The sequence below is a fragment of the Takifugu rubripes genome, chromosome 11 (genome assembly GCF_901000725.2).
Source record: "Takifugu rubripes chromosome 11, fTakRub1.2, whole genome shotgun sequence".
Classification (NCBI taxonomy): Eukaryota; Metazoa; Chordata; class Actinopteri; order Tetraodontiformes; family Tetraodontidae; genus Takifugu; species Takifugu rubripes.
In genome coordinates, this window is record NC_042295.1 from 9253854 (window position 1) to 9281488 (window position 27635).

At 47.1% G+C, this 27635-nt stretch overlaps 2 protein-coding genes across 5 annotated transcripts; both read right to left on the reverse strand.

The window, feature by feature from the left end:
• Positions 1-2061: 2061 nt before the first annotated feature.
• Positions 2062-23165, reverse strand: LOC101066881 (protein jagged-1b). Of its 2 annotated transcripts, XM_003968415.3 has the most exons (14): positions 22315-23162; positions 19281-19610; positions 11011-11065; positions 8166-8414; positions 7608-7668; positions 7135-7265; positions 6315-6434; positions 6095-6208; positions 5028-5141; positions 4011-4124; positions 3882-3928; positions 3608-3784; positions 3204-3354; positions 2062-3137 (listed from the first exon to the last, which is right to left on the reverse strand). In XM_003968415.3, the coding sequence occupies exons 1-14, from the start codon at positions 22471-22473 to the stop codon at positions 2704-2706; spliced, it is 2256 nt and encodes a 751-aa protein (XP_003968464.3). In that variant the 5' UTR covers positions 22474-23162; the 3' UTR covers positions 2062-2703. The 2 variants fall into 2 exon arrangements, with proteins under 2 accessions (XP_003968464.3, XP_029699963.1); XM_029844103.1 differs by lacking the exon at positions 6095-6208 and having other exon boundaries at positions 22315-23165.
• A 2325-nt stretch (positions 23166-25490) lies between these two features.
• snrpa (small nuclear ribonucleoprotein polypeptide A) lies at positions 25491-27471 on the reverse strand. 3 transcript variants are annotated; one of them, XM_011608368.2, is made up of 7 exons: positions 27327-27471; positions 27045-27145; positions 26792-26964; positions 26485-26661; positions 26210-26359; positions 26021-26109; positions 25491-25945 (listed from the first exon to the last, which is right to left on the reverse strand). In XM_011608368.2, the coding sequence occupies exons 2-7, from the start codon at positions 27115-27117 to the stop codon at positions 25786-25788; spliced, it is 822 nt and encodes a 273-aa protein (XP_011606670.1). In that variant the 5' UTR covers positions 27118-27145; positions 27327-27471; the 3' UTR covers positions 25491-25785. The 3 variants fall into 3 exon arrangements, with proteins under 3 accessions (XP_011606670.1, XP_003968401.1, XP_011606671.1); XM_003968352.3 differs by having other exon boundaries at positions 25763-25945; positions 27045-27128; positions 27327-27470; XM_011608369.2 differs by having other exon boundaries at positions 25763-25945; positions 27045-27131; positions 27327-27468.
• Between the last annotated feature and the right edge of the window lie 164 nt (positions 27472-27635).

The following is a 27635-nucleotide window of genomic DNA, read 5'->3' on the forward strand; positions in this document are numbered from 1 at the left end:
CGCTAGTCTCACACACGCACGCTTACGCGCACACACGATCAAGTCGATCGCAAAGTCTGTCTGACTGAGTGACTGGCGGACAGCAAAACAACCTGTAAAGGTGTGAAGAGATTTTTCATGAAATGTCGAGCAATGTTGATCACGGGCAAATGAAGAGGTGATCCAATTTGGGTGATTCCGAAGGGCCTTCGACCCTTGATATTTGATCACTGATCATAACAGACCAATTTGTCATATAGCCCTGTTACTTTGTCACGCTGATTTCTGCGTTTGACATTTTTCATCATAATGTTATTCTTAAATCAACTCGGGATTTGTAATAAGGATGATGTGCAGCAATTTGGCCACAAGGTGTCGCTGTTTACTGTCCGAACACATTCGAGCATCTTGGAGTCCTGACACGCCTCATCCACAGCAATAGCAATCTTTAGAATGGTAATTATATCCTTATATCTGTGCTGCGTGTATTATGCATGTGGTCACATGATTACATATGAGTTATGTTCAGCATGAAGATTGAGTGGAGTGCAAACAGGCTGGAGAAGAGGCTGTGGATGACTCCTGTGGGGTATTTAAGGAGTCTGAAGGTGACAGCGAGCAGTGCGGCTGCCTGAGGCCGGTCCTGAGGCTGCTGCTCGGCTGTCCATACACCTGTGGAGGGGTGGGAGCTGTGGTCCCAGGTCACTGGGTGGAACACTCTCACAACTAGTCTTTCTTCTCTTTGAAGACGTTTCGCCTCCAGAAGGCTTCTTCAGTTCTGAACTCGCTGGGGGCAGAGGGTCCGTGTTTAGGAGGATCCTCCAGAAACACGACATACCAGTTCAGTTTAAACCCAGCAACACTCTCAGACAGAGACTGTTACACCTGAAGGACAAGACACCAAGACAAAGTAATGTTGTTTATGCTGTAAAGTGCCAGGAGGAATGCAAGGAACTGTACATTGGTGAAGCCAAACAACCTCTCCACAGAGGAACGGCACAACACAGACGTGCCACCTCTTCAGGTCAGGACTCAGCAGTCCACCTTCACTTATAGGAGAGCGGGCACTCCTTTAAGGGCAGCCAAGTACGGGTACTGGCCAGAGAAGACCGCTGGTTTGAGAGGGCTGTCAAGGAACCCATCCTTAAACAGAGGTGGTGGGCTGAGGCACTTCCTATCGCCCACGTACGTCCACTCCCTCTAACAACAAACCGAACATTCACCCCATTCCAGGAGACCCAGTGACTCACCACCATGTGATCCAGCAGACAGGGGAGACACCTCAACAGAAACTAGGTGAACGACCCGACCAACGACCCTGCCAACGACCCTGCCAACGACCCTGCCAACGACCCTGCCAACGACTCTCAGGTGACCACCCAGATCATTAGCGTGCTAATTGTCCCCAGCGAGTTCAGAACTGAAGAACCCTTCTGGATCGAAGGCGAAACGTCTTCAAAGAGAAGAAATACAGTCCAGTTGACAAAGAAAACTACCTTGGACATTTATGTGGTAATTTTACATTTCTTTGAAGACAATCAGTGGCAATGCTTTCATCGCTGGAGATGCAACATTTAAATTCCATTGCAGCAAATGATAATTCAAGGGTTAAACTTTTTTAAATTTTTAATCAGGCAGGTGTGCAAAGGCCCCATAAATATGACGTCATGGGTGTTTGTGTGTCTGTGTGTCTACCATCTATTTCCTACATTTCCTTTTGACTAGGGTGGTGACAGGAAGCCAGTGTTCATTTCCAGGCTGTGGCTGATTGTACGGGCCAAAGGTCACATTTTCCACATCATCTGGCCCATTAAGCGCTACCGCTGTGACCCCGCCATCGTGGTCCGTCGCCCCTACGCGCACGGCCCGTCCCAACAACGCGTGTTTCATCATAGTTTACATTCGCTGTTTTCGGATATCAAATGTTTATTTGTTTTCAAATTTCTTTCTGTGACATCAGACACATTTCTTGCTGAAAACGTCACACCGAACAATCGTTTGGGTGCAGATTCCACACGACGGAGCTGCTAATTCAACCTTTGAATCCCACATTCACGTCACAAATAAGTTAGCAAACGTCTCTTTAAATTAATACAGTAGAGCCGGGATATGCTTTTTTATTACCGTGCACATGTACTGGTCACTCCACACGGAGAGGAAAGCGAGACAAACACAGCAAAGCGATGCGAAGTGATGCACTCTCAGACCAAAGCACGGTACAAAAGAGCAATATGTACAATATACAGTGTAACCATGTACAAAAGCTATTTTACACACAGGTATTAAAAAAATGTACAGCTTTGACAAAATGACAGGCAACGGTGTAGAGTTCTCCAAAAAGTATTCATGTAGACTCATAAAACACAGTCTTTATTTCCAATCCCGACACACGCACACGCACACACACACACCGTTAAACACAGCGTCCATTCAACGATCTGCAGGAGTCTCATCTAAAGTTGGAATTCCGTTCCGATGGGTAGTCAAGAGCGACGCCTGCGGATGATCGGTGGACAAACATTCCAGGCACACGAGATGAATTTGCTGTGGACAAAAGAAACGTCTCCGTGCCTCAGGTGTCTGCCGAGAGCACATACGGGTCAAAGGTCATTTACACAACTGCAGCATTGACACCGTGCAAGACAGTGGAAACTGGTGCCAGTGGTCAAGAAAGTGCTAAGAACTCAAAGTTTCACCCCAGAGGCCCCAAAAAAAGTTCCCAGCTCAGGCCTCCACTTCCTGGTTCTCTGTGTAGTGGAAGCGGTTCAGTTTCTCCCGCTCCTGGTTCGAAATGTCCAGTTTGGGCGCGTGGGCTGTTTTCAGCGCTGGAGAGGGGTGCGAAGGCGCCGGAGACGGCGGGAGGGTCAGCTCGATCTCCTCGTAGCAGCGCGCAGGGGCAGGGGCGGCGGGGTGAGCGAGCGGGGCGGCGTTCGGCAGGAGGGGCGCGGGACGGTCCACGTTTCGGATGAGGTTGACAAATTCCCTTTGGTTGTTGATGCCCTCCTCCTGCGGGACGGCCTGCTGCTTTTTCCGCTTCCGATGGAGGTGGGAGAGGATGAAGGCGCAGGCAGCGCAACCACAGACCGTCACCAAAGCCAGGACGCCCACGAGGATAATGTAGAAGCTGACCGGCCCGTGTTTGGTGTCTGACACGGCACCTGCAGACATTAGAGGTCAGAGGTTGGACGACACGCCAACGTGGCTGTTAAACACTCATTTCCTACCTGAACAGTGCTGACCAGTGCAGGGGGTTTTCAGGCTTATGCACTCGTTACTGTAGTAACCGTCAGGACAGACGCACACATATCTGCCCTCTGTGCTGTGGCACGTCGCCCCCTGCTGGCACGGGTTGGGATTGCACATATCCAAGGCTTGCTGGAGAGACGTAAAGAACAAACCCTAAAGATGGTTAATAAATGATTGCACTATTTCAAACATCTTCCAGCCTATTAGTTTTTATTTATTACACCTAGTTGTGATTGAGGCTAAAAGTTCCTCTAGGACAATCAATATGCACACTATACATACACATTTCATTTTTTACAAATGATTTAAGCGCATTAAAGTTAAAGATAATAACAAGATTTTATTGATATTTCAACAGTAACATATATGAAAAGTTTCCAACCTCACATAAGTTTCCCGAATATCCAGTGGGGCAGATGCAGGAGATGGTCCTCCCATCCGTCTCCACACACTGTCCTCCATGCAGACAGGGGGCGCTATCACAAGGACTGCGGGTATTTTGGCAATACGTCCCAGAGAAACCAGGGGGACACATGCATCTGGATCCTGACACCAGGTCCTTCAGGAAAAGGTAGAAAACAGAAAGAGAGGGAGCTAAAATCCTCTAAAATGGACAAAATGAGGGTTAAATCAACGCAATAGATGCTTACAATTACCTCACATTGTCCATTGTTCTGACACAGATCCTGACAGCTGCTGTTCCCTAAACAACGTAAAGCACAGACGTTTAAAAAGATGGAGATGTAAAGGAGAAAGTCAGTAATAGAAGTTCCTTAGCTACTCACTGATGTCACAGTTCGGTCCCACCCATCCAGGAAGGCAGTCACACAGGTATCCACCGATCAGGTTGTGACAGGAGCGAGCGTGGACGCAAATGTTCATTTCACACTCATTGGTGTCTACAGGAAAGTCAAAGTGTCACACTGACAGTCTGAACCCACAGGATTGATCAATTTTATCTACTATCTAGTTTAATCGTATTAGTTTAGCTCTGATCTGATGCTTTTATGCCACAGTAAATGAATGTGTGCAGAAAATGCCCCAGGACTGATCTGTTATGGGATAAAAAATGGGTCCAGAGGTCATTGAATGAAAGAGTGAAACTGATAGAAACTGTAATTGCTTTTCAGAGACTAAGCTGCCGCTGACGCCGTGCCCGTCGGCTCAGAGATGAAGACCTTCATCACTTATCCTGAGACAGCGCAAACCTGCGTTCTACACGGGGCCAGCGACCGATGAGGTGGAACTGGGGGGGGATTATCAAGTGTCAGGGTGACGTATCATAGTAGCAGAGAGGAGCAGGAGAGGCTGTCATGCTGAAATATGTCTCCGTTTCTGTTCCATCACCCTTTAGCTCTCCGTATTTGTCCCTGTGTTTGTGTACAACCCAATCCATACAGTCTCGCCTCTGCTCAGCTATAAAACACATCGACCCTCCAGCAGAAGTTGTCTTAAAGAGTGAGTGGTGGGCAGAGGAGTGTGTCATGCACATGGACAATGCTACTTCGCACTTATGCTAAGATGACAATCCTCTAAAGTTGCACATCAGGTCTTTTGTCTCATAAATGTGCATTGAGTACGTATATTTTAATACCAGAGCCTGATATAATGTTGGTCACCAAAGCTTCAAAAAGGAAATGAAAGATATCTCCAAATATCTCCATCTAAGATTTAATTATCAATCATTTAATTAGATTTTTGTCAGCACGAGGAGGTCAGAGCCAACTTGGGCTGGTGGGTTTATTGTTAAGAGTCATCTGTCATTTTGAATTCTTAAATTTGAACTGTTGGTTCCCACTGACCCAGTTGGCAGGTCCTGCCGGTCCATCCGGGTGGGCAGAGGCATCGGAAACCTCCTGGAATCTCCTGACACGTCGCTCCATGTCCACAAGGTCTCCGATCGCACTGTCTCACGGCTGAATGACACAGAAAATCCACATGAGCTATTGTTCTGTGAAATAGGAATGTGTGTGTGTCTGTATGTGTGTGTCTGTGTGTGTGTGTGTGTGTGTGTGTGTGTGTGTGTGTGTGTGTGTGTGTGTGTGTGTGTGTGCGCGCATATGCCATGGTGTCTGCGAGATGCCACCAAATGGATGATCTGAACCGCAGCATTGGTATGCAGCAATGAAGCTCAGGCAGCTCGTGTTTTCACTCTCTTTTCTACTGCTCCTGTTTCTGTGCAAACAGTGATAAAATATAATCATCTGCAGCGCGACACCCCAGCTCCCTACCAGAGAGGAGGGACGGAGGAGCGATTGAAATGAAGGACGACAAGAGGTGAAAAAGGAGAAATGTGGAGCAGCTACACAGTGATGCTCAAAAAAGGATTAATTTTGGATAAAGAATCATGCAGGAGTGAACAAAGACACACATAAACACAAGCGTTTAATGCTCTTTCTTGCTCTCCCTTCCTCTTGCTGGAGCTCCATTTCCGCCTCGTCCAGACTCTGAATTCATCTCTGCGAAACAACAACCCAGGCGAAGCAAAAGGAACTCCCAGAACTAAACAAAGAGCCCACCACGGCGAGGCTTTTAATTAATATCAGTTAGTCTGTGTGGTTTAAGGCAGATCTGTGTTGCCTGTGTATTCCTCAGGGACCCCCCCCCAGTACAGACAGAGACAGCCCCCCCCCCCCCCACTGCCTCTTCATCAAGCAGCAACAAACACAGCAGCGAAAATAAACCTTTCCTGCTTCCTCCAACGAGCCTCCCTTTTCTCTCGCTCTGCTTACATGCCAGCGGGATGAGGAACGCCGCCTGCTGACGCGCGTCAACCCGGAACGATCCCATCGCACCCGCAACACGTCCTGTTTTGTCTCGCCTCAAAACTGACCGATCAAACGGAGCAAAAGTCTGAGATTACTGTCACCATCGGTGCAGGAGGGTCCGGTCCAGCCGCTGCTGCAGATGCAGGTGAAGCCCGCCGGGTTTTCCACACAGGTGGCTCCATTCATACACGGGGACGACAAACACGCATGTTCCACTGATGAGGGGGACACAGAATGTGGGAGAGATGACACCGACGCACAGGGATGGAGGTCCAGCTGAGGAGCGTAGGAGAGGGAGCGGGACGTCATCGACAAACTCACCGATGTCGCAGTTGCGCCCTCTGAAACCGTCCTGACACTCGCACTGGTACTCGTTTGGCTCGGTGTTGGTACAGGTGCCACCGTTCTTACAGGGTTGGTGGTTGCCACAGTAATTCAGATCTGCAGGTATTTAAAAAAAAAAAATCAGATTGAGAGATTCCAGATGGATTGTGGGTATTTTCACTGGTAAATGAGGCGGACACATTCACAGGTGCCGCACGCCGGCTGAAGTGTGTCCAGGTCGGCGCGCGGTGCTGAGTGTGCAGGCCGTCCGCTGCAGGCCCTGTTGTCTCCAGCGTTAAGGCTGATTAAAGCTCTGCTTTCTCTAATGATCTCTGTGCTCACAAGCTCTTTGTGCGATTGCAGCCCTTTGCAGAGCTTTTCTGAATACACAGACAAACGCTCAGGACCCCACCTAGCTAGGAGAGCCCGGCCCGGCCCGGCTCACGTTCGCTGTACCCAAGGCTATCACCTTTCCTTTGCACAAAGCCGGATCCCGTGGGCGTGTGTTTGACTCCCAGATCCCAGCGTTGGGAAAAGCAGGATGTCGCACACTAGAATGGTAAAGGAAGTTTGAGGCGTGCGGTGGGAAAAGTTAAGGAGGCAGAAGCCCCGAGGGAGCTGTGTCGACTCTCACACAGATCTGGATGCTGCCCGGCACCTGGGGAGATGTGTAGGTGCCACACCTGATGCCATTGTTTCCCCCTGGAAGAGCAGCACCAGTGGAACTACTTGAATATCCTGCTCTCTACTGATGAGGAAGAGCCAAAGGGTTGATGCATGGCTTAATGTGGGCCCGGGTGTGTTCTTCATGTCTGACCTTTGTCACACAGCAGGCCTCCCCAGTTGACATCGCACACACACTTCCAGGGCTCGGCGCAGCTTCCGTACACACACCCAGGGAACGTCACACACTGATCACAGAGGGGGCCCGTCCACCCGTAATGGCACCTAATAGGGAACAGTTTAAATCACACCACCCAGATGCTCTTGTGCTTTTATGTGCAAACTATATAGAACATTATTAGCGTTAATAGACCTAATGGAGGCTTTTATGTGACTGAATATCACTGAATCTGCTTTAGAGACGATCCCCCCCCCCCTTGTTGCACTAATTGTATCTAACTCTGGAGAGTTCCGTTAGAATTGGACTATGGAATCATACATCAGTGCAGAGAAACTTCCTACTTGACAAGCTGCAGTGCAAAAAAAACCCCCAGTAAATTCTTGATTTAATCCTACATCCTTGGAGTTGATCGGGAATAAATTGTGCCCACGTGTGTTTTGACTCACTTGCACTCTCCAGGCTCGGAGCAGAAGCCGTGGCTCTGATGACACCCCTGCTTGCAAACAGCTGGAAAAAACACACACACAAACAGGAGACAAACAGTGGGTAAATACTCTGAGTTAAAGTCTGCGATCTGGTGGTCACCGAAGGAACGCTGGCTAAGTTTCAGACCTCCTGCTCCTCATGGGTCCAATCAACACACCGGGGAGGAAGTGGGAAGAAGCCCGGATGTCCAAAACCTAGCCGTGCGTCCTTCACCTACGGTTTCCATTCTAGTTTCCTGTGTTCACTTCTAACCACCAGAACACGCTGGCAGATCACACAGTGAGGTCATCCAGCTGAGTCACCCACAGACCAGGAGTAATCCAGCAGCGAGCACAGACCCACAATAACCACCGGAACAGCTTACGTTAGAATGGTTAGAATTTACAATGCTACACTCGTCAGGCTAATTATTGATCAAATGTGTGTTATATGGATCATATTGAACGCTCGGGAAACGGTGGATCACAGAAGACCTCAGGTCTGAGGTCTCACATGGCAAAAACTTTCAATTGTTCTACCTTCTTTGCACTCCGGTCCGGTCCAGCCCTCCATGCAGACCTTGGACCCACTCGAGTCACAGTTGAAATGGCCAAAGAAGTCATCCCGGCCCCTGCAGAACTTGTTGCACAAGGGTCCGTAGTAGTTCGAATCACAACGGAAGCGAAGCCGGTATTCCAGACTCAGGGGTCGTCCGTGGTGACGGTACGTCTGCCACTGTTCTCCGGGGTTCAACATGGAGGAGAGGAGGACCCGCTCGATCAACTGACCTGGGGGAGAACGCAAGGGGACCAGTCAAACCTGAAGGGTCATTTCAAAGAACCATGTGTAGGAGGACGCCTGAACACCAGAGAGGGCGAAAAAAATATCAGGCAAGATCCAGAGAAGCAGCCCTAGAGGGGGAACCCCCAGAGGCTTCTTCGCCCCCCCAGCTTTTAATCTCCTCTGACAGGATATTACCCCCCCCCCCCACACACACACACACACACCGAGCACGGATCTGTCAGCGTGTACCGAAGACCGTCAAGGACGAAGAGAAAGTTAAGAGATAGTAATGGTGGTTATGAACATCAGTGATAGTCTGAGTGTGTGTGTGTGCGTGTGTGTGTGTGTGTGTGTGTGTGTGAGGGAGAGAGAGAATAAGAGAAAGAGAGCTGGACAGGCAGAGATGAGCGGAGCCAAGAGGAAGGGTGGCAGCTACAGCATGCGCTCATGCACGTTGCCAAAAGGCTGATGAGATCACCACGGGTTGACACAAAGGAATGAAAACAGGAACACACACTCGCCAGTGTGTGTGTTTAAGAGAGTAAATGCTCCCCGTCGGGTCGGCTGTTGCCCCGCTTCACCACCAAACTCCATTAGTAGGCAAATAACGGGTCTGAACACTCATTTAACCTTTGGCACTGGTGTTTTTGGAGTTATTACACCCTTAATAAGGGGGTTACGCGGACAAAACAGGGACGGCAATAAAAAGGGAGACACTTAGTGTCTCTGGACAGACTCAGGACACAAAAATGTTTACTCTGCTCCTCTGGCTTCATGTGATTGTGTGATACACAGCTGAGAAAAGCTGTGCTGCAGAGATATGGAATATATGGAAATCATGAGATTAGCTGGATGGTGCTTGTGTAATCACCGTTGACACGTATATCCCTTATAAAAACATCATCTGCACAAGTCTTCCAGGATACACAAGCCGTGCCGTGTGGGTGCTAGTACTTACATTGCTAGCTTGACATGTAGCATTTTGTTCTTTGGTGTATTTCCTGTGAAGTTGCTGTCTAGCAGCCAAAATCGGGATGCAGATTTAAGGGTCACTGGGATGGGAACAAAATAAAAACTCTTCCTCTATTTTTTAGCTAATACTTGTTTATAATAACACACTTGATTTTTAAGTCTAAAATGAATTAGACCAAATCGGTCTTCAATAACCAGAATTAAGGATTTTGTTGTGAGACGTTGAAAGGCCTCTCATATGAACAGGGATGTTTTAAAACAATATTACTAAGCAGCATGGCGGGAAGAATATTGCATCCACTTTTGGCTTAGATTTATCATCTTCCCCATCACGTTTGGCAAAAGGTTGGACCTGAGCTATGGGAATAAGACCCATGTCAGAATAAATTGGATTAAATAGAGCAATAAAATAACCCTCATTATAATTTATTTCCAAAGAGCAAAATGAAGGTCAGACTGAGGAAAGGACTTCATCTTTTCAGACTATGTTCTGGGACTGTTTCACAAGGTACAGTCGCGCTGGGTAAATCCTGCCTGATTAGCAGCGGGGCCCAGTAAGTCCATTCAGACCACTACAGAGCGAATGTGTTTGGGCTCCGCTAAGCCATCAGCCTACAGACGGGCTTTAGACACGATGTGAGTGCTGTCAGGAGCTCGGACGAAAATGACACATGATGCAAACAAGATGTAAAAGCAGCGCTGGAGGGCAGGCGGAGGAGAGGTAAAGGAAGAGACGACGGATGAAGGTTTCCAGTTTCTCATTACTGCTGTCATCTTCTGGATACAGCAGGGGGTTAGCGAGAGGAAGAGGATGACCCGGGAATGACGGGAATGAATCGGGCGAAGGAACGCCTGTCTTCACCCCCGTACGCACTTTTTATAGCTGGAACTCCCCGACGTGGGGCTTTACCTGATTACACGGAGAAACAGCAGGTGGACAAACAGGAAATTAAACGCTCTGGATAAAAGACTTTTTAGCCCAGCCTGATTAGGCCGGTAAGGAGCACGATGAAAGGCACATGCTCATGAGCAGCCGTCTGTGTTTGGTTGTTGCTGACAGCGTCATACAATCGGGATAATGTTGGCTTTTTAATAATACTGACAGTTTGGGACAGTCTGAGCTTTGTGACATTTAAATGATACTTGATTTGTACCAGATATTCCAAGTAAAATACCATGCCCCCGACCATTATACCAGTAAGAGCACCATCCTGACAAAGACAGAGGTTTTTCCTGTATTCTCTTATCCTATTTTGAGGAGCCGGCGTACAATTTAGGATCCATTTATTGTATCTAGCTGACTGCAGTGTCACCAGGTGCGCTCTGCTACTGCTGGAAGATCATAAATATCCTGCTGTCATTGTTTGGAACAGGGATGCAACACTCAATGGCTATTTTCTCTTTTTCTTCCATCAAGCCTGGAGATGGTGGTGGATAGAAACCCCAGCACGTCAACATTTCGTGAATGTTTCTGGATCAAACCATCCAGATCCAACAAGCAGGCACATTCAAAGACAGCCAACCGGCTGTCATGACACAAAGATGTCTGGTTACGACTAAACGTTGTTAAGGAAGTACAATATTCTGGTATAAATTCATTTTTATTGTTTAGAAGCTGCTTTTTTTTACCTGTTTCTGATGAGTTATCATGATCCAGAGCTTCCAGCACCAGAGAGAAGGATTTCTGTGGAAAAACACACAAAAAAACCAGCCCAGTGAAGCGTTTCCATAAACATCCTGGCTGTTTTTCACCATTCAGACGTGAAATGAGACGAAGACAGAAGTGTAAAAATGGATGAATGTCGGTGAATTCTTTTTTGTTTTAACCATTTCATGTCATTTCAGAGCCAGACAGATCTCATATTACGGTATATAAAAGAAAATATGAAGAAAAGAGATTTTAAAATAAGCTACAACCACAGTCTTATTATTATTTACAGTTTGTATCACACAGCAGATCCTGAGACTAATGTAACTATAATTTTGTTATATATTTCCGATGATGGTCCACAGGGAGAATAGGAATTCCTCCCTAACGTGCAGATTAACATAAGTGGATTCAAATTAGAGACCTTTCACTGAAACGGTGATGTCAATCCCGGTAAAATATTCAACTGCAAGTCAAAATTATTCACCAAAAAACGAATATGTGCATTTAAAAAAAGGCTCCTGATTCTAAGTTGTGCCGTTCGGGGGATGAGGATATAATGCCTGAGCGGATTTATGTCATGACGCTAAAACAGATTTTCATATTTAAATGCCAGGAGTTGAAGGAGAAATCCTGCAAATGCGCCAACTGGGCGTGAGAGTCGAGGAGCAAAATAAAGGAAGCGGAGAAGAATCAAGCAGCGCCGAATGGAAACACATCAAAAACTGACATCAGAACTGTCCTTAAGTAACAGCAGTCACCAGTGTGTGTGCCTGTGTGTGTGTGTGCGTTTGAAAACACTGCATCCAAACTGCATCATGAATAATTCAAACATTCTCTCCCATATCTCTCGCTGTCTATCATCCGTCCCCCCTGCTGTGATGTGACACAAGCAAGCAGGAGAGGAGGAGGGTGATGAAGAAGATGAAGGGTCGCAGGGAAAATTGGTGTGGATGAAAAACGCTGAGTCGGGCAGAGACACGCGCAGTTGGTGCATGGGGGGTAAAGCAGAGGAAGAAAGGAAAAAGGAAAGGATGGTTCCTTAAAAGGATGGAAAGAGAAAAAGAGGCACACGGGACGGAGGGCGGAGGGAGGTGAGACCAAGGAGCGAGATGGTGAGGGGATGCGATTTGAAAATAGAACCCTGGCAGCAGTCAGGAGTCGGCGGTAATGAGACGGGCTGGGTCACAAAGGCTCCGAGTCAGTTCATTAACCAGAGCAGACCAGCGGGTCGCCAGCAGCCGGAACAGCCGGAGCAGGTTTAGGACGGGGAGATTCGGTTTTTAAACCACACCAATGCCACATTTCCAGTACAGCAGCTCTGTACAGAAGCTGTGAGGCTGGATCTTATTCCACATTCTTTTGATCTTATCGTTGTATCGTTCTCTTCCATGAAGGGGCTGAAACCTGGGCGAGGTCCCCTCTATTTCCGTTAGTTTTCCGCAGCCATGTGTTCACAGCATCAAGGTAAGTTGGGATGTCGTGATCAATACAGGAAGGGAGTAAAGGTGGCGACCCCATGGGGTCGGGGTTCCTGTCGTCATGGCAACCGTGGTCCCGGGGGCAAAAACACATCGACTGATAAGATTCAGGACACGGTCCTAAAAACACGACAAAAAAAGTACCTGCAATAACTTCCTGGTGCCCTTTCTGACGCACATGCAAACGCACACCAGAGTGATTTGTTTTAGCCGCTGTAACATCAGGAGATAGCGGAGGTCAGGCCTCATCACGGGTTAGAAACACAAACATGACACGCAGACAGAAGAACAATAACGCCAAATTCGAAGTTTAGGCCCCAGAAGATCAGAGCTAATCATGGAAGGATATTTTTACCCTTTCTTAAGAGTTCCTCTGCAATTTTGTGTAAATAATGGAAGAAGTGATGACAGCCAGGAAATGACATAATGGGAGAGAGGTGTGTGTGAGTGTCTGTGCGAGTGTGTGTAGGGAGGGAAACGGAAGAAGAAGCATTAACAGCCAGTGTACTTAGCACAAAAAGGCACGTTGGAGGTTCCAACAATTAATGGATTTTGTATTAGCGAGACGCAGTAACATGTTTTCCTTTTACATTTTGGATCCATGTCCATTTATTAAATGTTGTGGGCGACAACGCTGGTTCAATTTGCCTTCAAACTCACTCGACAAGTGAGAAAACGCATTTTCCAGTCGATGGGACGCTTCCCAGGACCGCACATCTCCATCTAAACGCTCCGATTCGGAGCACATTCTCTGGAACGTGAGACACGGAAAACCAAAGACATTAATCCTGACGATCAAGCCTTCCCGCTCCGTCTGGTTGTCTGGCTCCGTCCCTTCGCCCACAGCATCATGCAGAAAACGACTCTAATTGAAACAGAAATTAGTCAGCGAGAACATCCTCCTTTCTCTGTCCCAGCCCGATCCCTGATTCCCAGTCCCCGTATCGATGCCCCCACCGTCACCCCGGCTGTCTCTCCCTCACCAGCCCTCTCTCAGACATGGGCCGGGTAGGATATCCCGACAAAGCCGGGCTGTACAAACACAGCTCTACGACAGGAAGAGCCTACAGCCCTGAGAGAGGAATTTCCCCTCAGAGCTAACACATTAATGCATACATACTCACACACTAAACACACAGCCAGACATCACACACTCACACACACACACTGATGCACAGAAGGCTCAGTTTTAACCAGGTCTTTATTATTTCTATGTATACAATGCTTCCATTCACCCTTGAAAACATTTGTCTAAAGGCCACAATGGAGAGTGCAGGGCGGACAAACTGTGTCATTAATCATATCAGACAACAGGAATCGATGCTTTAATCACGGGACAATGAAGTCCACTTACGAGGGCCTGAAAACCTTCACACTAATCTATTTTATGGAACTTCAGTTTCCTCACTGTTGGCAAAAACTGGGGGAAAAAACCTTGAACCTCCAATGAAACAGACCAGCACTGAAACACGTCCCGTGGTGGCGAAAATCAGCGCCTATAAACATCTGTCACGTCAGATGAGCGCGACCGTGGGTGCAGCCGGGGCCTCGGTGGATTTCAGATGGTCTCAATCAGCACGTGCCCGTGAAGGTGCATCTGGAACGCTAAACTCAGCTCCTCCCAACGGATCAAACAACAGTAGCTAAGCTAATGCCTGAAAGCTGTTGGGTACGGTATATAATGACATCACAGGTGCGCACAACAAAAATCCCGATTGCCGCATTCAGTGGAATTATCGGGAAACGTCCACAAGCTGCTACATTAATGGCCTTCGTGACATGAGCAGCTGTGCTGGAGTCAGAGTGGACGGAGCGCTGCCCGTGATTCGTCGTGGAGGTAACCACAGTAACGATGGCATTATTATTCCAGCGGTGAAGCGTCTGATGTTTTGAGTGCTTATATTGTAAATGTGGAAGCGGAACGGTGCTGGAGAAGCGGCTCGACTCCATTTTCACCGCGTCGCCGTAGCAGATATCGCTTTTGTGTAACGTGGAAATAGAAATGGATGCAGGCCCTGCAGAAACGCTCCATGGAACCGTTTTCTTCGACATATTTCATCACAGTGACCCTTCAGTGACATGAGCAGGGAGATAAAAGGCGCTCCTAGAAGAATCATAATAGCCTTTAAGGAACTTTAAGGAATTTATGGTTAATCCTAACCCTCAACTTCAGTTGTCTTGGTGGATAATTTAAGACATTTTATAGCTGCTGTGCACATTATTACTACACACACTCACCCACACACTCACACACACCTCATCTGGCAGTGATGACCCCATCCACATAATTAAAAATCTCCGCTCTTGCATTTATGTTCCCTCTTCTGGTCCCACACTCCTGCTATAATTAACATCAAAATTCATCTTTCCTTCTCGCTTCTCACTCCATCCTCTCCGCCTTCCTCTGCTGATGCTGTTAAAGGAAACGATTCCTTTACTAGTTATAGCCCCCACTCTCTAATGCTCTGCCCATCCTTACCACCCCTGTGCTCATATCTCCTGTGCAACAATTACCCCAGATGGGGTGAATAAGCCACCGAGACACAAGTATTCCCCACTCAGAGTACCGGTGCTCCACGCTGACATCATCCCCAGAATGCCTCGAACCCTCCCTCACCTCATCAAAACATATTCTACCTCTCTGCTGCACTTCAATCCACTTTACCCTCTTGCCCCTCCCCACCCACACCAACTATCGCACCACCAGCAGCACCCCCACAGTCTTCCGCAGGAAATTACCTCGTCTAGCCACTGGACACATCCACAGCGCTCAGATGGAGGCATTAGTGGTGAGAAAACCCCTGAATGGGTGTGTGTGTTTGTGTGTGTGTGTGTGAGAATGTGTGTGTGTGTGTGTGTGTGTGTGTGTGTGTGTGTTCTGGAAAGTTCTCCACAGCCTCAAACATTGACTGTTGTAAAAAAAACACTCTCGCTACACTTTTAAAAAAAAAAATCCTTAACAAATGGCAACGCTGCATGAGCACAGCAAATAAAGGTATCACTTCAGACAGCGGTTTTGACATGAAACACATCAGCTGTCGTCTGCCAAGTTTGGAAAAAAAACAACAGAACAACATGATGACAGCTGCTTTTTGTTTTGCCGTTAGCTACCAGACAATTTTCTCTCTCTCCCTAGTTTATAAGCTGTGCTGTGCATCCATCCATTATGTCGTTCGCCGCTGTGGAGCTGCCAACCGGCGCTAGCTTCTTTAAATTTAGAATTACCCCATTATGTCTTTGCGACGGTGAAAAATGAGAGGTGATAAAGGGGTAATATTCCCATCTTCAAGTGGATATTCTCAAGCCACAATGCTGAATTTCTGAGCCAGCACCGCATTAGTATGACCCAGTAAACCACAGTGTTGACAGGCCATGCATTCTCATGTGTTTTAGATGTACTGCATTTTCTGAGTAGATCAGAATGAAGAGGTTTAGTTGTATGAAAGTGGAACAAGGAAGCAGCTGAAGAGGTTTTCAACAACAGCTGGCAGAGTGGCGGACATTATGGCAGGTAGGCAGGTGTTAGGGTGGCGTCTGGAGCGGAGAGGAAGGAAAGAAGTGGCAGAGTCAGTCCAATGTTTGCTGTAATTTCAGTTCTCTGTCTCTCACACACACACACACACACCCACACCCACACACACACACAGACCCAGAGTCTATAATTTCAGTGATCACGTAAATGCCTCTTTTCTCTTGCACTATAGCGACTCCCTCTCTCCATCCAATTTGCACACAAATGAAATCATTAAAACACGCTTCCCTTGAGATGTTTACCCCCCTCGAGTCGTCAACTTATCTCTAAAAAACACAAGGTTCAGATCCTGATGGAATTAACCGCTTCTTTTGGGTGCAGCTCTCGCAACAGAAACGTGTGTGCGCTGTCATCGTGCTGGCGAGCCGGATTAAATGTAAATGGCGCGCACAACAGTATCAGCGTACACGGCAGGTATGCAAGGCCGCAACCGAGAGTCAATTAGGGGACAAAAGAGTGCGGCGGACAAAGAATCGGGATCGAGTGAAAGGGAGACTGAGGAGAGAAGAGAAAGCTCCCTCTGACTGTGCTCCTCGCTGTTCGTTTCTCTTCGCTGACTAGCTCCCACGCTGAGTGAACACACTGGGTGTGTGTGTGTGTGTGTGTGTGCCTAAGTTTACAGTTGTAGGCTCATAGGAGTGCAGACACGTTCACATACGTAGCAGCAGGTATTTATAGGAACTCTGCTGCTTCCCATCTTTGCCACTGGGGTCGTCGGGACTCGCAGGTTCCAAATGTGCTTGACTGCAGAGAACCTGCCACAAGAAGGTTACAAAAAATGGTCCAGCAGAACAAGAAAGGTACCTAGAGGATTAATTTGTCGTTTATAAATCAATATTGGTTTCAACTGGATTGTTTGCACTGCAGATGCTTTTTTTAAATGTAGCTAGGGGTCATTAACTTGGCAATTAAATGCCTTGTAACTCCTATTTTGGCTCATTACAGTACATGAAATGTTAAAACTGCTTCCATTGCAGCCATATACTCATATATATGTTGGCATGTGGTTATTCTCTGGTATCTACACTCCAGTAGAGAGAAACTGGGAGAAAACTGGCAATGCAATATCTCCACCTTTAAATATTTGCATGGAATGCTCTTTGCATATTAACCTCTTTTCCAAACTGTCGTTCGAGGAAGGAACGTTTGGGTCAAGTAGAATCAAAAAATGGCAATATTTAAGATGTTTTGCGGTAAAAATGTACAAAATATTTTTGTTAATCTTTATCACCAGCTCTACGTGAATTATGGCCTCGCTGGAATTCTCTTGTTCAGAGTTCTTTTCAAAATAAAAATGGGATCCATATCTAATCTAGGGGGCACAATGTATGTATGTACCAGGAAAAGATAAGGTGACAGAACAAAGATGGTGTGAGCTGAAACAGTCTAACACACACATTTGCACGTATGCGTTGGGCTCAGTGTGAGTTTTTTCCCAGGAGCAGCCAGCGATGGCCTCAGGTAGGGAACCTGACCGTGACATTAGTGTTATAACCCCCCCATTCTCTCCACAGGGAGCGTTCCTATAGAGCACAATCACAGCATCATTTGTCACAGGTCATTTTTGAGCTCGGTGTCAGGAAATATAGGGGATTTAGGACATACATAGGGATATAGGACAATACACTGATTAGATGAGAACCTAAAAATGAGAGAGCAAACTGTCTTCATCCAGCTGTTAGTGCTGGACTCCTTTCTTTATTCATTTATTTTTACATTTTCCAGCAAGAGACACAAACGGCTCCCAACTCTGAATCACTTTGTGTTTATTAAGGGCGCTACTTCCAATGTGCACATTTATTAATCCGCTGGAGGTGTTTGTAAAGTTTGGGAATCCACAAAACACTTCTGGGCTCAGAGGCAAACAACCCTGCGGCTAAATCCAAGAGAGCTCCTGACACTCGAACACGGCTCAGAACAGTTGACATTTGAAAAGTCAACGGGGAAAGAGGGCAGGGCTGAACAACACTGCCTGTAAACACACACACACACACACACACACACACACACACACACACATTTCTTCAGAACAAAAAAAATCATGTGAAGCAGGGCAAAGGCAGAGCTCACCTTTCCTCATTATGACATGCTCACCTGTTCACCGCCTCACCCGCGGCAGGGGAATCAACCCCCCTCCCACCCCCACCCGTTCCTCTGCCTCCCCCCTCCAATTCCACGAGCTGGCCAGATAAACCCAGCTACTGTATCCCACCCTTCATTTTTTTTCCCTCCTCGCCGGTCCTGAAACCGAGACATTTCTCACACCCCCGCATCGAACAGGGGGGAGGGTGATGATTCCCCTGCCGGGGGTGGCGGGGGGGAGAGGACCAAACGTGACGCTGGTGTGCATAAAGCACAAAGGGCCCACAAAAACCAACTATATTCAGATAAGGGGAGATAATTGGCTCTGGGACTGAGAGTCTCACAGGTAAATGATTCGATACTAATGAAAAGGATGGAATCCAAGTGGGCGCTGCTGCGTTTGTGTTTGGAGCTCCAACGGGGGTTTATGTCACATTAGAAACAAAGTGATAACACAGTATTAATAGAATCGTAGTCACAAGGTCAGTTTTTGCTCATTCTGAAATGTTTTCCTTACGAGCCGGCCTATGCTGGGAAAGTAAAACTGCAAAATAAAATAAAAATAAACAAAGGAAGTTAAGACCAAAGCTTTTCTGCCCCCCCTTAGCAAAAAAGAAAAATAACCGTAAACTGTGAGAGCTGACAAAACAGGATTTTTTTCCTCCGTGTCCTGGCCAAATCCTTTACTCCTAAGATTTACGGTCTCCAATTCAAAGGCTTTAAAGGCCCCATGTGTTGGATTTAAGGGGGGGTTTAAGGGAAGACACGGAACATTGTATTAAAAATACATATAATCACATAAAGATGAAAATAATTGTGCTTCAGCTAATATGGAATTTGCTCATCAAGTTTGCTCAAATTCCGAGAACCCTCCAGGGTTTACACAAGGATGTCATTTACCAAATACCAAATAGAATAAATATTCTCTGTTTGGCCACGTTTGTGGTGCAGAAGCATGTTGCAGAAATCCTGACAGAAATTATTAAATTTTTTAAATACATTTAGAAGATTTATCTACAAGTATATTCAGAGAGAATGTGTGAAGAAACCAGCGGGTGTGGACCATCATTGTTATTCTAACATTTGCATGAATTGTTGTAAATGAAGCTTAGCCTGTTACCTTGGTAACTACATAGATAACCAGCATTCTACTTACTGGCCAGGCGTATTTGAAGGGAATGACAATGTGTCCATTGGTCCCTTCCTCTCCTCCTCCCCCTTCATTGTGTCCTCGGTGGCGGAGCGACAAGGAGTTCCCACCTAGGATTCCGGTGGTCCCCGAGCCGAAGGTGCAGGCTCCTCTCGGAACGACTCGGGCCTGGTACTCCTTGAGACAGGCGTGAAAGAAGGTGTCACATTGGTCTCTGGCCGAACAGTGCTGCCCTCCACTGGCCTGGAGGTCGCAGCAGTCTCCGGACTCCAGCAGTCCGTGAGGGTTCTGGAAGTGCCGGATCTGGAGCTCGAACATGCCGACAGCACAAACAGCCTGAGGAAGAGAGGATGGGAGGGCGACATTACATTGTTATTACTTATAAACTTTATCGGTGGAGGACAGATGCATTCTCATCAGCATGAAGTGATGCAATAACACTGAAGAGTCGAGGTGGCCTCTCTAACATGTCCCTCTGGGAGAAATTCCTGTTTCTATCCACTTCCCCCCCTTCCCCCCCAGTGGATGATGAGGTGGTGTGATCCCACCTCTTCGCTGTCCTTTTTTCCCCCTGATCTGTAACACTCCCGCCAGCTCGGTGGCCATCAGCATCTCTGTGTTGTTGCCATTCTCTCTTACATCTGCTGCTTTTTCACACCCTCTGTGCTGCCTCCTTGTTTCGAAAGATGGGTGGAGAACACACACCCAAACCGCCACACACATACTAGAATTAACAAGACCCCCTGAGAGTCTTGGAGCAGCGGGGTCAGCTATGTTCGTGAGTGCACGCGCATGCATCACTGTAGCAGGAAAAGAAGCCACTATTATCTCTATTTGCTCCTCTGATGAACACATCAGAATAATTGCAGCTTTGTTGCTTCTAGGAACTTAATGATCACTCATTAAGTCAAAAAATCAGATTAATGTATTCCCGCCGGTGTCGCAGGCTCGCGCGTGATCAGAAATCATCATCGCCCCCCTGCGCGAGCTGACGCGCGCCAAAGCCAGAATCAGTCCCCCCATTGTGTTTGACGGCGTGTCCCTCCGCTGCCCCTGTACCCAGGAGGAGGTAAGGAGGGAGGGGTCGGGGAGGATAAAGAGGGAGGGCGGGGGGGTGAACTTGTCCACTTCAAAAGGTTTGTGGAGATACAGTGGCGCTCATCACTCTGCATCCTCCTTTCTTCCTGTCCTCCTCTCACTGCCTGAGCCATTCCCTGCATACCTGCATGTCAGCGCTCTGACCGGGGAGAGACAGAGACAGAGACAGAGACAGAGACAGAGACAGAGACACAGACACAGACACAGACACAGACAGAGACAGAGACAGAGAGAGAGACAGAGAGAGAGACAGAGAGAGACACAGACAGAGACAGAGACAGAGAGAGAGACAGAGACTGAGACAGAGAGAGAGACAGAGAGAGACACAGAGAGAGACACAGACAGAGACAGAGAGAGAGACAGAGAGAGAGACAGAGACTGAGACAGAGAGAGAGACAGAGACACAGACAGAGACACAGACACAGACAGAGAGAGAGAGAGAGACAGAGACACAGACAGAGACACAGACAGAGACACAGACAGAGACAGAGACAGAGAGAGAGACAGAGACAGAGACAGAGACAGAGACAGAGACAGAGACAGAGAGAGAGACAGAGACAGAGACAGAGACAGAGACAGAGACAGAGACTGAGACTGAGACTGAGACAGAGAGAGGACAAAAACAGAGACAGAGAGAAAGAGACAGAACGAGAATGTCTCCCGGAGAGGCGTCACCCAATATTCAATGGGATGCACAACAAACTGTCTCCATCTCCGGACTTCAGGACATTTGGGAGTCACTTCCTGACCTTTACTGGGGGCAGATGAGACACGACTGAGCCAGTCCAGCTGTTTAAACAGTAAACTATTGAAGCTTCTTAAAATCATCTGTTTTGCTGACAGACAGATATGAATGAGCACTCTGCCTGTAGTCAGCCAGTCAAACTTCATGGATGGTAAGTAGTAACCAAAGGAAACAGTTGTCTCCAAATGTCCTCGTCTCCTGTACTGGAAGAGGATGCTATACTGTAGGTGCACGTTTCCCACTGCAGCGGCGTGCGGCAGAATGGAGGGTGTGGAGCGTGTTGTTCTTCAGCTGCGAACCGAGGCACAGAGGTGCCCCCGTGTTCAGCATTCACACGCCCCGGAGTTTAAACAGAGACGGGCCCGTCCACACACACCCTAACACAGATGCTGGATGTGAGTTCAAGTTCACATCCAGAGGATTCGGACACCCACATGCACACACACACACACAGCACCCATTGTTGCTATTACACATCCTGATTGGTCAAATCTGCCTACATCCTCCAAGGACAAAGAGGCTGATTTAATTTGAGCTTCATTTTTATGGAAAATCCAAACTCTCCCATCTACCGAAAGAGTGACAACACTATGGTAACACCTTGTCTACACCATTAATGCCAGTTCCTCTGATCTCTCATGTAGAACTACCAAAATAAAGGTCTAACATAACAGCAAGCTTGAATTTTTTCTAAAAAATTAGATCCAATTCTGAAAAACCAGTGGGTGTGTGCTGCAATGTCAAGAACATTACATTCATAACAAAAGAATACATCAGTTTGTCTCTCGAACCCCCCCCCCACACACACACACAAATGGTAGCATCAATGTTCATTATGCTTAATGAGCCAAAGTTTACTTTGAAAAAAAAATGTGTGACTTAATTTTAATGCCTTATAATTCAACGTTCCAATGGTGGTTTTTGCGGTGATGTTTGCATTCCACGCGTCTAAAACGGGATTAGAGCAGTTCTGCGTTGTGCGGGATAAAAGGGAGCAGTGGGCTGAAACAACAGGTGGGCGCAGCGCCATACATGCACGAGCAGAAGAGAGCACAGCGGCGAGGGGAGAGACGATGCCCGCCGGCTTCTTTAGGGGTCTTTTGGCACAGATGAGGAACAAACAAACGCAAAGATCACAGATAAAGTGGTTGTTTTAAAGCGCATGCCGCCGGAAATAGAACTTAATCGGTGGCTTACCTGCGGTTGTATCGTGAGCGCCACCAGAAAAATCACAGCTCGCTGCAGGTGGAGGTGTCCCCGGTGGCGTGCACTCATCGCGCCCGCGTTTCCACTGATCCGCAAGCGTCCGTTTGCCTGACAGAGCCGAGCTGCCCCGTCCGCTCTTGGGCTCTCCATCCCTGGCTCCGGGGACTGGGGGCCGTTCGGTGCGCTTTGGAGGTGACGGTGATGTCCCCCTCCCCTCCCCCTCTCTCCGCGCGTTCCTCCCAGCTCTTCTCTCGGTTTCAAATCCTAAAAGTCTTGCAGAACCTCTTCATCGCGTCCAGATAAGAAGAAACATAACTACCTCTGCCTCGGCATGGATTTGATCCCCACCTACCGACGCACCTGATAAAACCCTCGGCGTGGTGTCCAGGGTGGATTTCCACTGAGAGTGATCAACACACGCACACATAAACACACTGCCTTTGTGCTGTATTCCTCTGACGTTAAGAGGCTTTAAATGTCCAGTCTGCCAGCTCACTTGACTTGAACTCTCATCCCAATTAGCGGAGACTCTCTCTTCTCCTCCCTCACTTCAAGGTTGACGCACGCACAAAACTGTGTCGCAAAAATATTCCAAATATCACTTCTAATTCGGGATACGCGCGTCAACGGAGGGTCCGTCGAAGTTGCTTTTCTTTTCCGGGATTATTTGCCTTTGCTTTGCGCTCTTCTGGGCAGTTGGTTGTTAACCCGATACGAAGCCCGGCGGCGAGTCGACACAGTCAGTGTGGGAAACAATGAGAGACAGATGGGGGGAGAGGGAGAGCGTGGAGGGTGTGTCCTGGGGCAGGGAATATCCGTCTATCAGCTCTTGTCCGGAGGGCTCCTAGCGCGCAGCAGTGTTCCCATCTCGTTTCTCTTTCTTTCGCGCTTTGTAGAAGTTTCTCATTTTCGGAAGTCACATTTACGCACGGAACCACCCTGGATGTGTCCGCCCTGTTTTGTTCAAGTAACATCTCGCACGGTTCAACCACAGTTTCAGACCTGGAATCAAAGCGCCGCTCCGACAATGAAATTACTATTTTTTTTGTGGCTTCTGAATTGGACTGTGTTTTTTTTTTTTAATTTAAAGCTGCATGTTGCCTTGAGTAAAATGCCAGAATTTCTACGTATAGACTACAGTCTATAATGCGGGGATGCAGGCAGAGGGCCATTTCTGGTGCCATTTCTGTGCGCACTGCTGGCAAAGACGCAGCTGGTGGGCCCTACTGGCATCAGACGTGTTCGGACAGCTGATGGCTTCTATACTGTGCACATATACATCATTGGTTGCAAATACTGACCCGCGGAGTGCATTAATAAAGAGATTTGTGGGTCAGAGTGCGCGGGCACCCTTCATATTTTCCACATCTGTCTTTCCGGGCTCGTCTTGTTGGTTCCAAGCCCCCCACACAATGCGCTGTCTTCATCCTCCAGGCCGTTTAATTAGATGCAGCATCCCTCCTCCTCATATTAAAGTCGAACGCTGGCTGGAGAGCTTCCCTGACAACCACTGGTGTTTCCGCGGCCCGGCGCTCGGCGGTGACCCGGGATCAGAACAGAGAGCTCTTGAGGAGAAGGGACTGGATTTGCATAAGGGAGCAGTGACCCCCCTCACACGGGCTGAATTCTAACCAACCACACATGGAGCCTGGCATCTCTACACCGAGGATCAGTTGAACAAGTCGCCAAACACGGGCAGGTCGTGCCAGAATTGTATTTGGCACCATCTGATGGTCACATGCATGTCTGACGTGCCCAAATTATCGCCTGGAAAAACCAAAATCACCAGCGTGTTCACCCCAACAGGAAAACACCTTTGAGTCTCGACTAGCATCCACACAGGTGTGGCATTATTTTATGGGCAAAAGTCGCATGTACTCTTACTTGTGTAACGAGAAATTTAAGGCGGTCTCTTTGCAGTTAATTTACGGCAAATTAATTTGCATTCACACGAGCAACCCATGTGGAGCCGTCAGATATTCACACAGCTGATGTTGTCTTCGGGTCGACTGTTGATTTGACAGATGAACTCCCACGCCTCGCCCACTGGAGCTGCCTTTCAGTGGCTGCAACTGAAAGATCACTGTGCTGGTGAATGGGGAAGGCGCAAGGCATGTTGCCAAGAGCACCCCCCCCCCCCGCACACACACACACACACACACACTTCTCTCTTCCACATGGCGCCCTGGCGGCTAAGGTCAGTGCTTTCTCAAGGCAAAATAAGGGAGTGTGGAAAGGCTTGGGAAACTACAGAGGAATGCGCATTTCTGTGTACACTGTTGAACTGACCTGAAGACAATTATGGAGGGCACCGTTTAAGTCCACAACAGGGAGGCCCCTGTGTGCGCCGGGCACAGTTGATAGCGCAAAGTCCAAATTGAGCTTTTGAGGGCGAATTCACACATCAGCCCACGGTTGGCTCACGAAGCCAGGCTGTTAGAGGCCGACGCGGTCTTTGTTGGCATGTAATTATTCCGCAGCTCATGTGAGGGTCTGGAAGGGACTCTGGGGGAACCGCTGCCAAATACACAGCGTAGGCATTTACTAATTGGCAAAGCTGAGACAATTGTCAACATGCGAGATATTTTCCAAGCAGCATTCATTAAAACATCATTATGGCCGAAAGCAATTGTTCCCAGAGGTTAACAAATCACTATTTACAGTTTCACGCCAAGTTATATATTTACTTGGCAGGGTTTGCACTTGTTTTTAAACTAGCATTCATTTACAAACACATTTGCGTGAACTGCCGTTGCACAAATAGGAACTAATACTTTGAATATCACATCTTATTTACAGTATAATTATACATTCCAGGACTTCAAATTATTGGCATGGCTATATTTCTTGAATTAGAAAAACCCCAGTCTTCATATGAATGAATGGATTTAAAAGATGCTTGAGATGATAAATGTCTAATATAAGACCAGTATTTCCAGCTTGGTCCCTCCACAACACTGCTGGGGAATTTAAAAAGGGCACCACTGACTAAATTATTTAAAAATAAATTCTGATTAAGGTTGATGTAGTCAACTTTACTATCCCAAACTCCCACCTTTCTGTGATTTCTATGAATTATCCTTCAACCACAACGTAGACACCTCGAAAGTGGCTTTATAGCACCACCTATCGGTCACACCTTGTATTACAATATAATACACTAAGAATTGTTTTCAAATAACGTTTTAATATAAAGAGAAAAAGCTCCAGGTACAATGTCTGGCAAACCAGATTCTGGGTGCAATGCTTTGTGACTAACAGTGAAAAATAAATGCATAAAAATTGGCCATTCTGTAAATTTACCTGAGGTGGTTGACAGAATGACCAGTCACCTGCTTGGAGAAAATGTATACTTACAGGTAATTCTGGGAGGCTTCATTGAGCAAATAGTCTTCATATTTAAAAAAAGTAAATGAACACATGTCACAGCTGCACTCAAAAGATCCTGGATCTGATTTGGTCTTATTTCTTAGCAAACGAGATCTTCATTGCATTTGACTGTGTGATTTTGAAGCCCTGTAGAGCGTCTCGTGCAGCGCCAGCCTGCACCTCGTTGTCAAACTCCACGAAGGCGATGTCGTGGCGACCAGGAACCAGACGCACCTCCTTGAAACCAGGGAACCTGAATGCGACACTGCGATTAGACTCTGTCTCGACAAACAAAAAAACTCCAATGAACTTTAGAGCAGTTACTGACTGGTTGAACAGCATGGACAGCATGAGCTCGTTTGTCTCTTCTGGGAGATTGGTGAGGAAGAGGATGTGATTGGGGGGATTTTCTGAAACCTGTGAAGATAAAGACCAAATTAATACAAAACACCAATCAGGCCTTCAATGCCAGTTCCTTAGATTTTGTTTTTCCAATGACAACAAGAAGACAACACACCTGCTGAGGCATTTGCCCAGGCATCATGGCACCAGGAGGCATCTGACCAGGCGCCATCCCCGGGGGTGGCATCATACCAGGCGGGGGCATATAAGGTGGCTGACCTGGCATGTGCATCATACGAGGGGCCTGGCTCATAGGAGGCATTCCCTAGGAGGTGAAAGACATCATAAATGTTTAGCCTCTATTTTAATGCTAACAATGAGGCCTTTGTACAGTTGCCAACACTACTTCAAACGACCCATATCCAACACAGTGTCTACAGCTCAACTTACAGCCATACCACCAGGGACCCCAGCAACCATGGATGCGGCTGCTCCTTGTGCATTCTTCTTGCTCCCTGAGGAGTCAGGGGCCTTGACCTTCTTCTTCTCCTTTTTACGGTCCCGTTCCACATAAGTTCCCTTCATTTTGGCTATAATGTCCGAGTCTTGCTTAGCATACTGGATTCGCTATAGGGCGATAAATAAATAAGAAACAAGTATTCAGCAATCATTGCATTTATGCAGTTTAACATTTGGTTTTTACACACAAAAGCAGAAGCTTTTCATTATGAGGTTAGATGTTCGTGGAGGAATTTACCATGGGTTTGTCGTAAAAAGGAAATCCCTGCATGGATCTCAAGGCATTGGAGGCACTATTAACCTCTTTAAAAATAACAAAGGCCTGTCCCTTCATCTTCATGGTCCGTGCAACCAAAATGTCCAGAATCTGTCCGAATTGGGAGAATATAGCGTACAGCGACTTCTTCAGCTCTGTTGAAACATCAAACCAGTCAAGACATGGATCTGCAAGCCTTTGCATGCTATGCTAACAAGAGCGGAGGCATATTTACCATCTTTTTTGATTTTCTCATTCAAGTTGTTGATGTATATTGTATGATTTAGACGAACCTCGGGAGTGGTCATCTTCTACAAAGCTGCTAAGGGGAAAAAACTTCAAAAAATGATTAAATTAAAAACAGAGCTAAAGGCTAACACGGGCAAACAATTATCTGCCGAAAATAATATGAGGCGTACGATTGCCTAACTGCTAACCCGCGTTAGCAGTAAAAATACTTAGCTTATTGAATGTATTTACTGACTCCAACATCATTTAAGAGAATAACCATACATACCAATGTCCAGAGAGGATTATAAACTGTCTTGGAAGCAACAAAAATGACCCAATTGTTGAGCAAAATGTAGCACGCTCACTGTTCGATGAATGAAACCCCGCTGTTTGGTAATCTCGTGCAGTTCTCGCGATAACCGGAAAGCGTTTCCGGGTTAAATTCAGGACAAATTATTTCGCTTTTTATTGGACGTCTTTCATAATGTGTTTGATTAATGTAATCAGTGTTCATCTGTTCGATCCATGCCAATATTCTAGCTGTACTGTTAATATTAAAGTGATTCAAGCCCTTTAAATACTTTCAATTATCAAT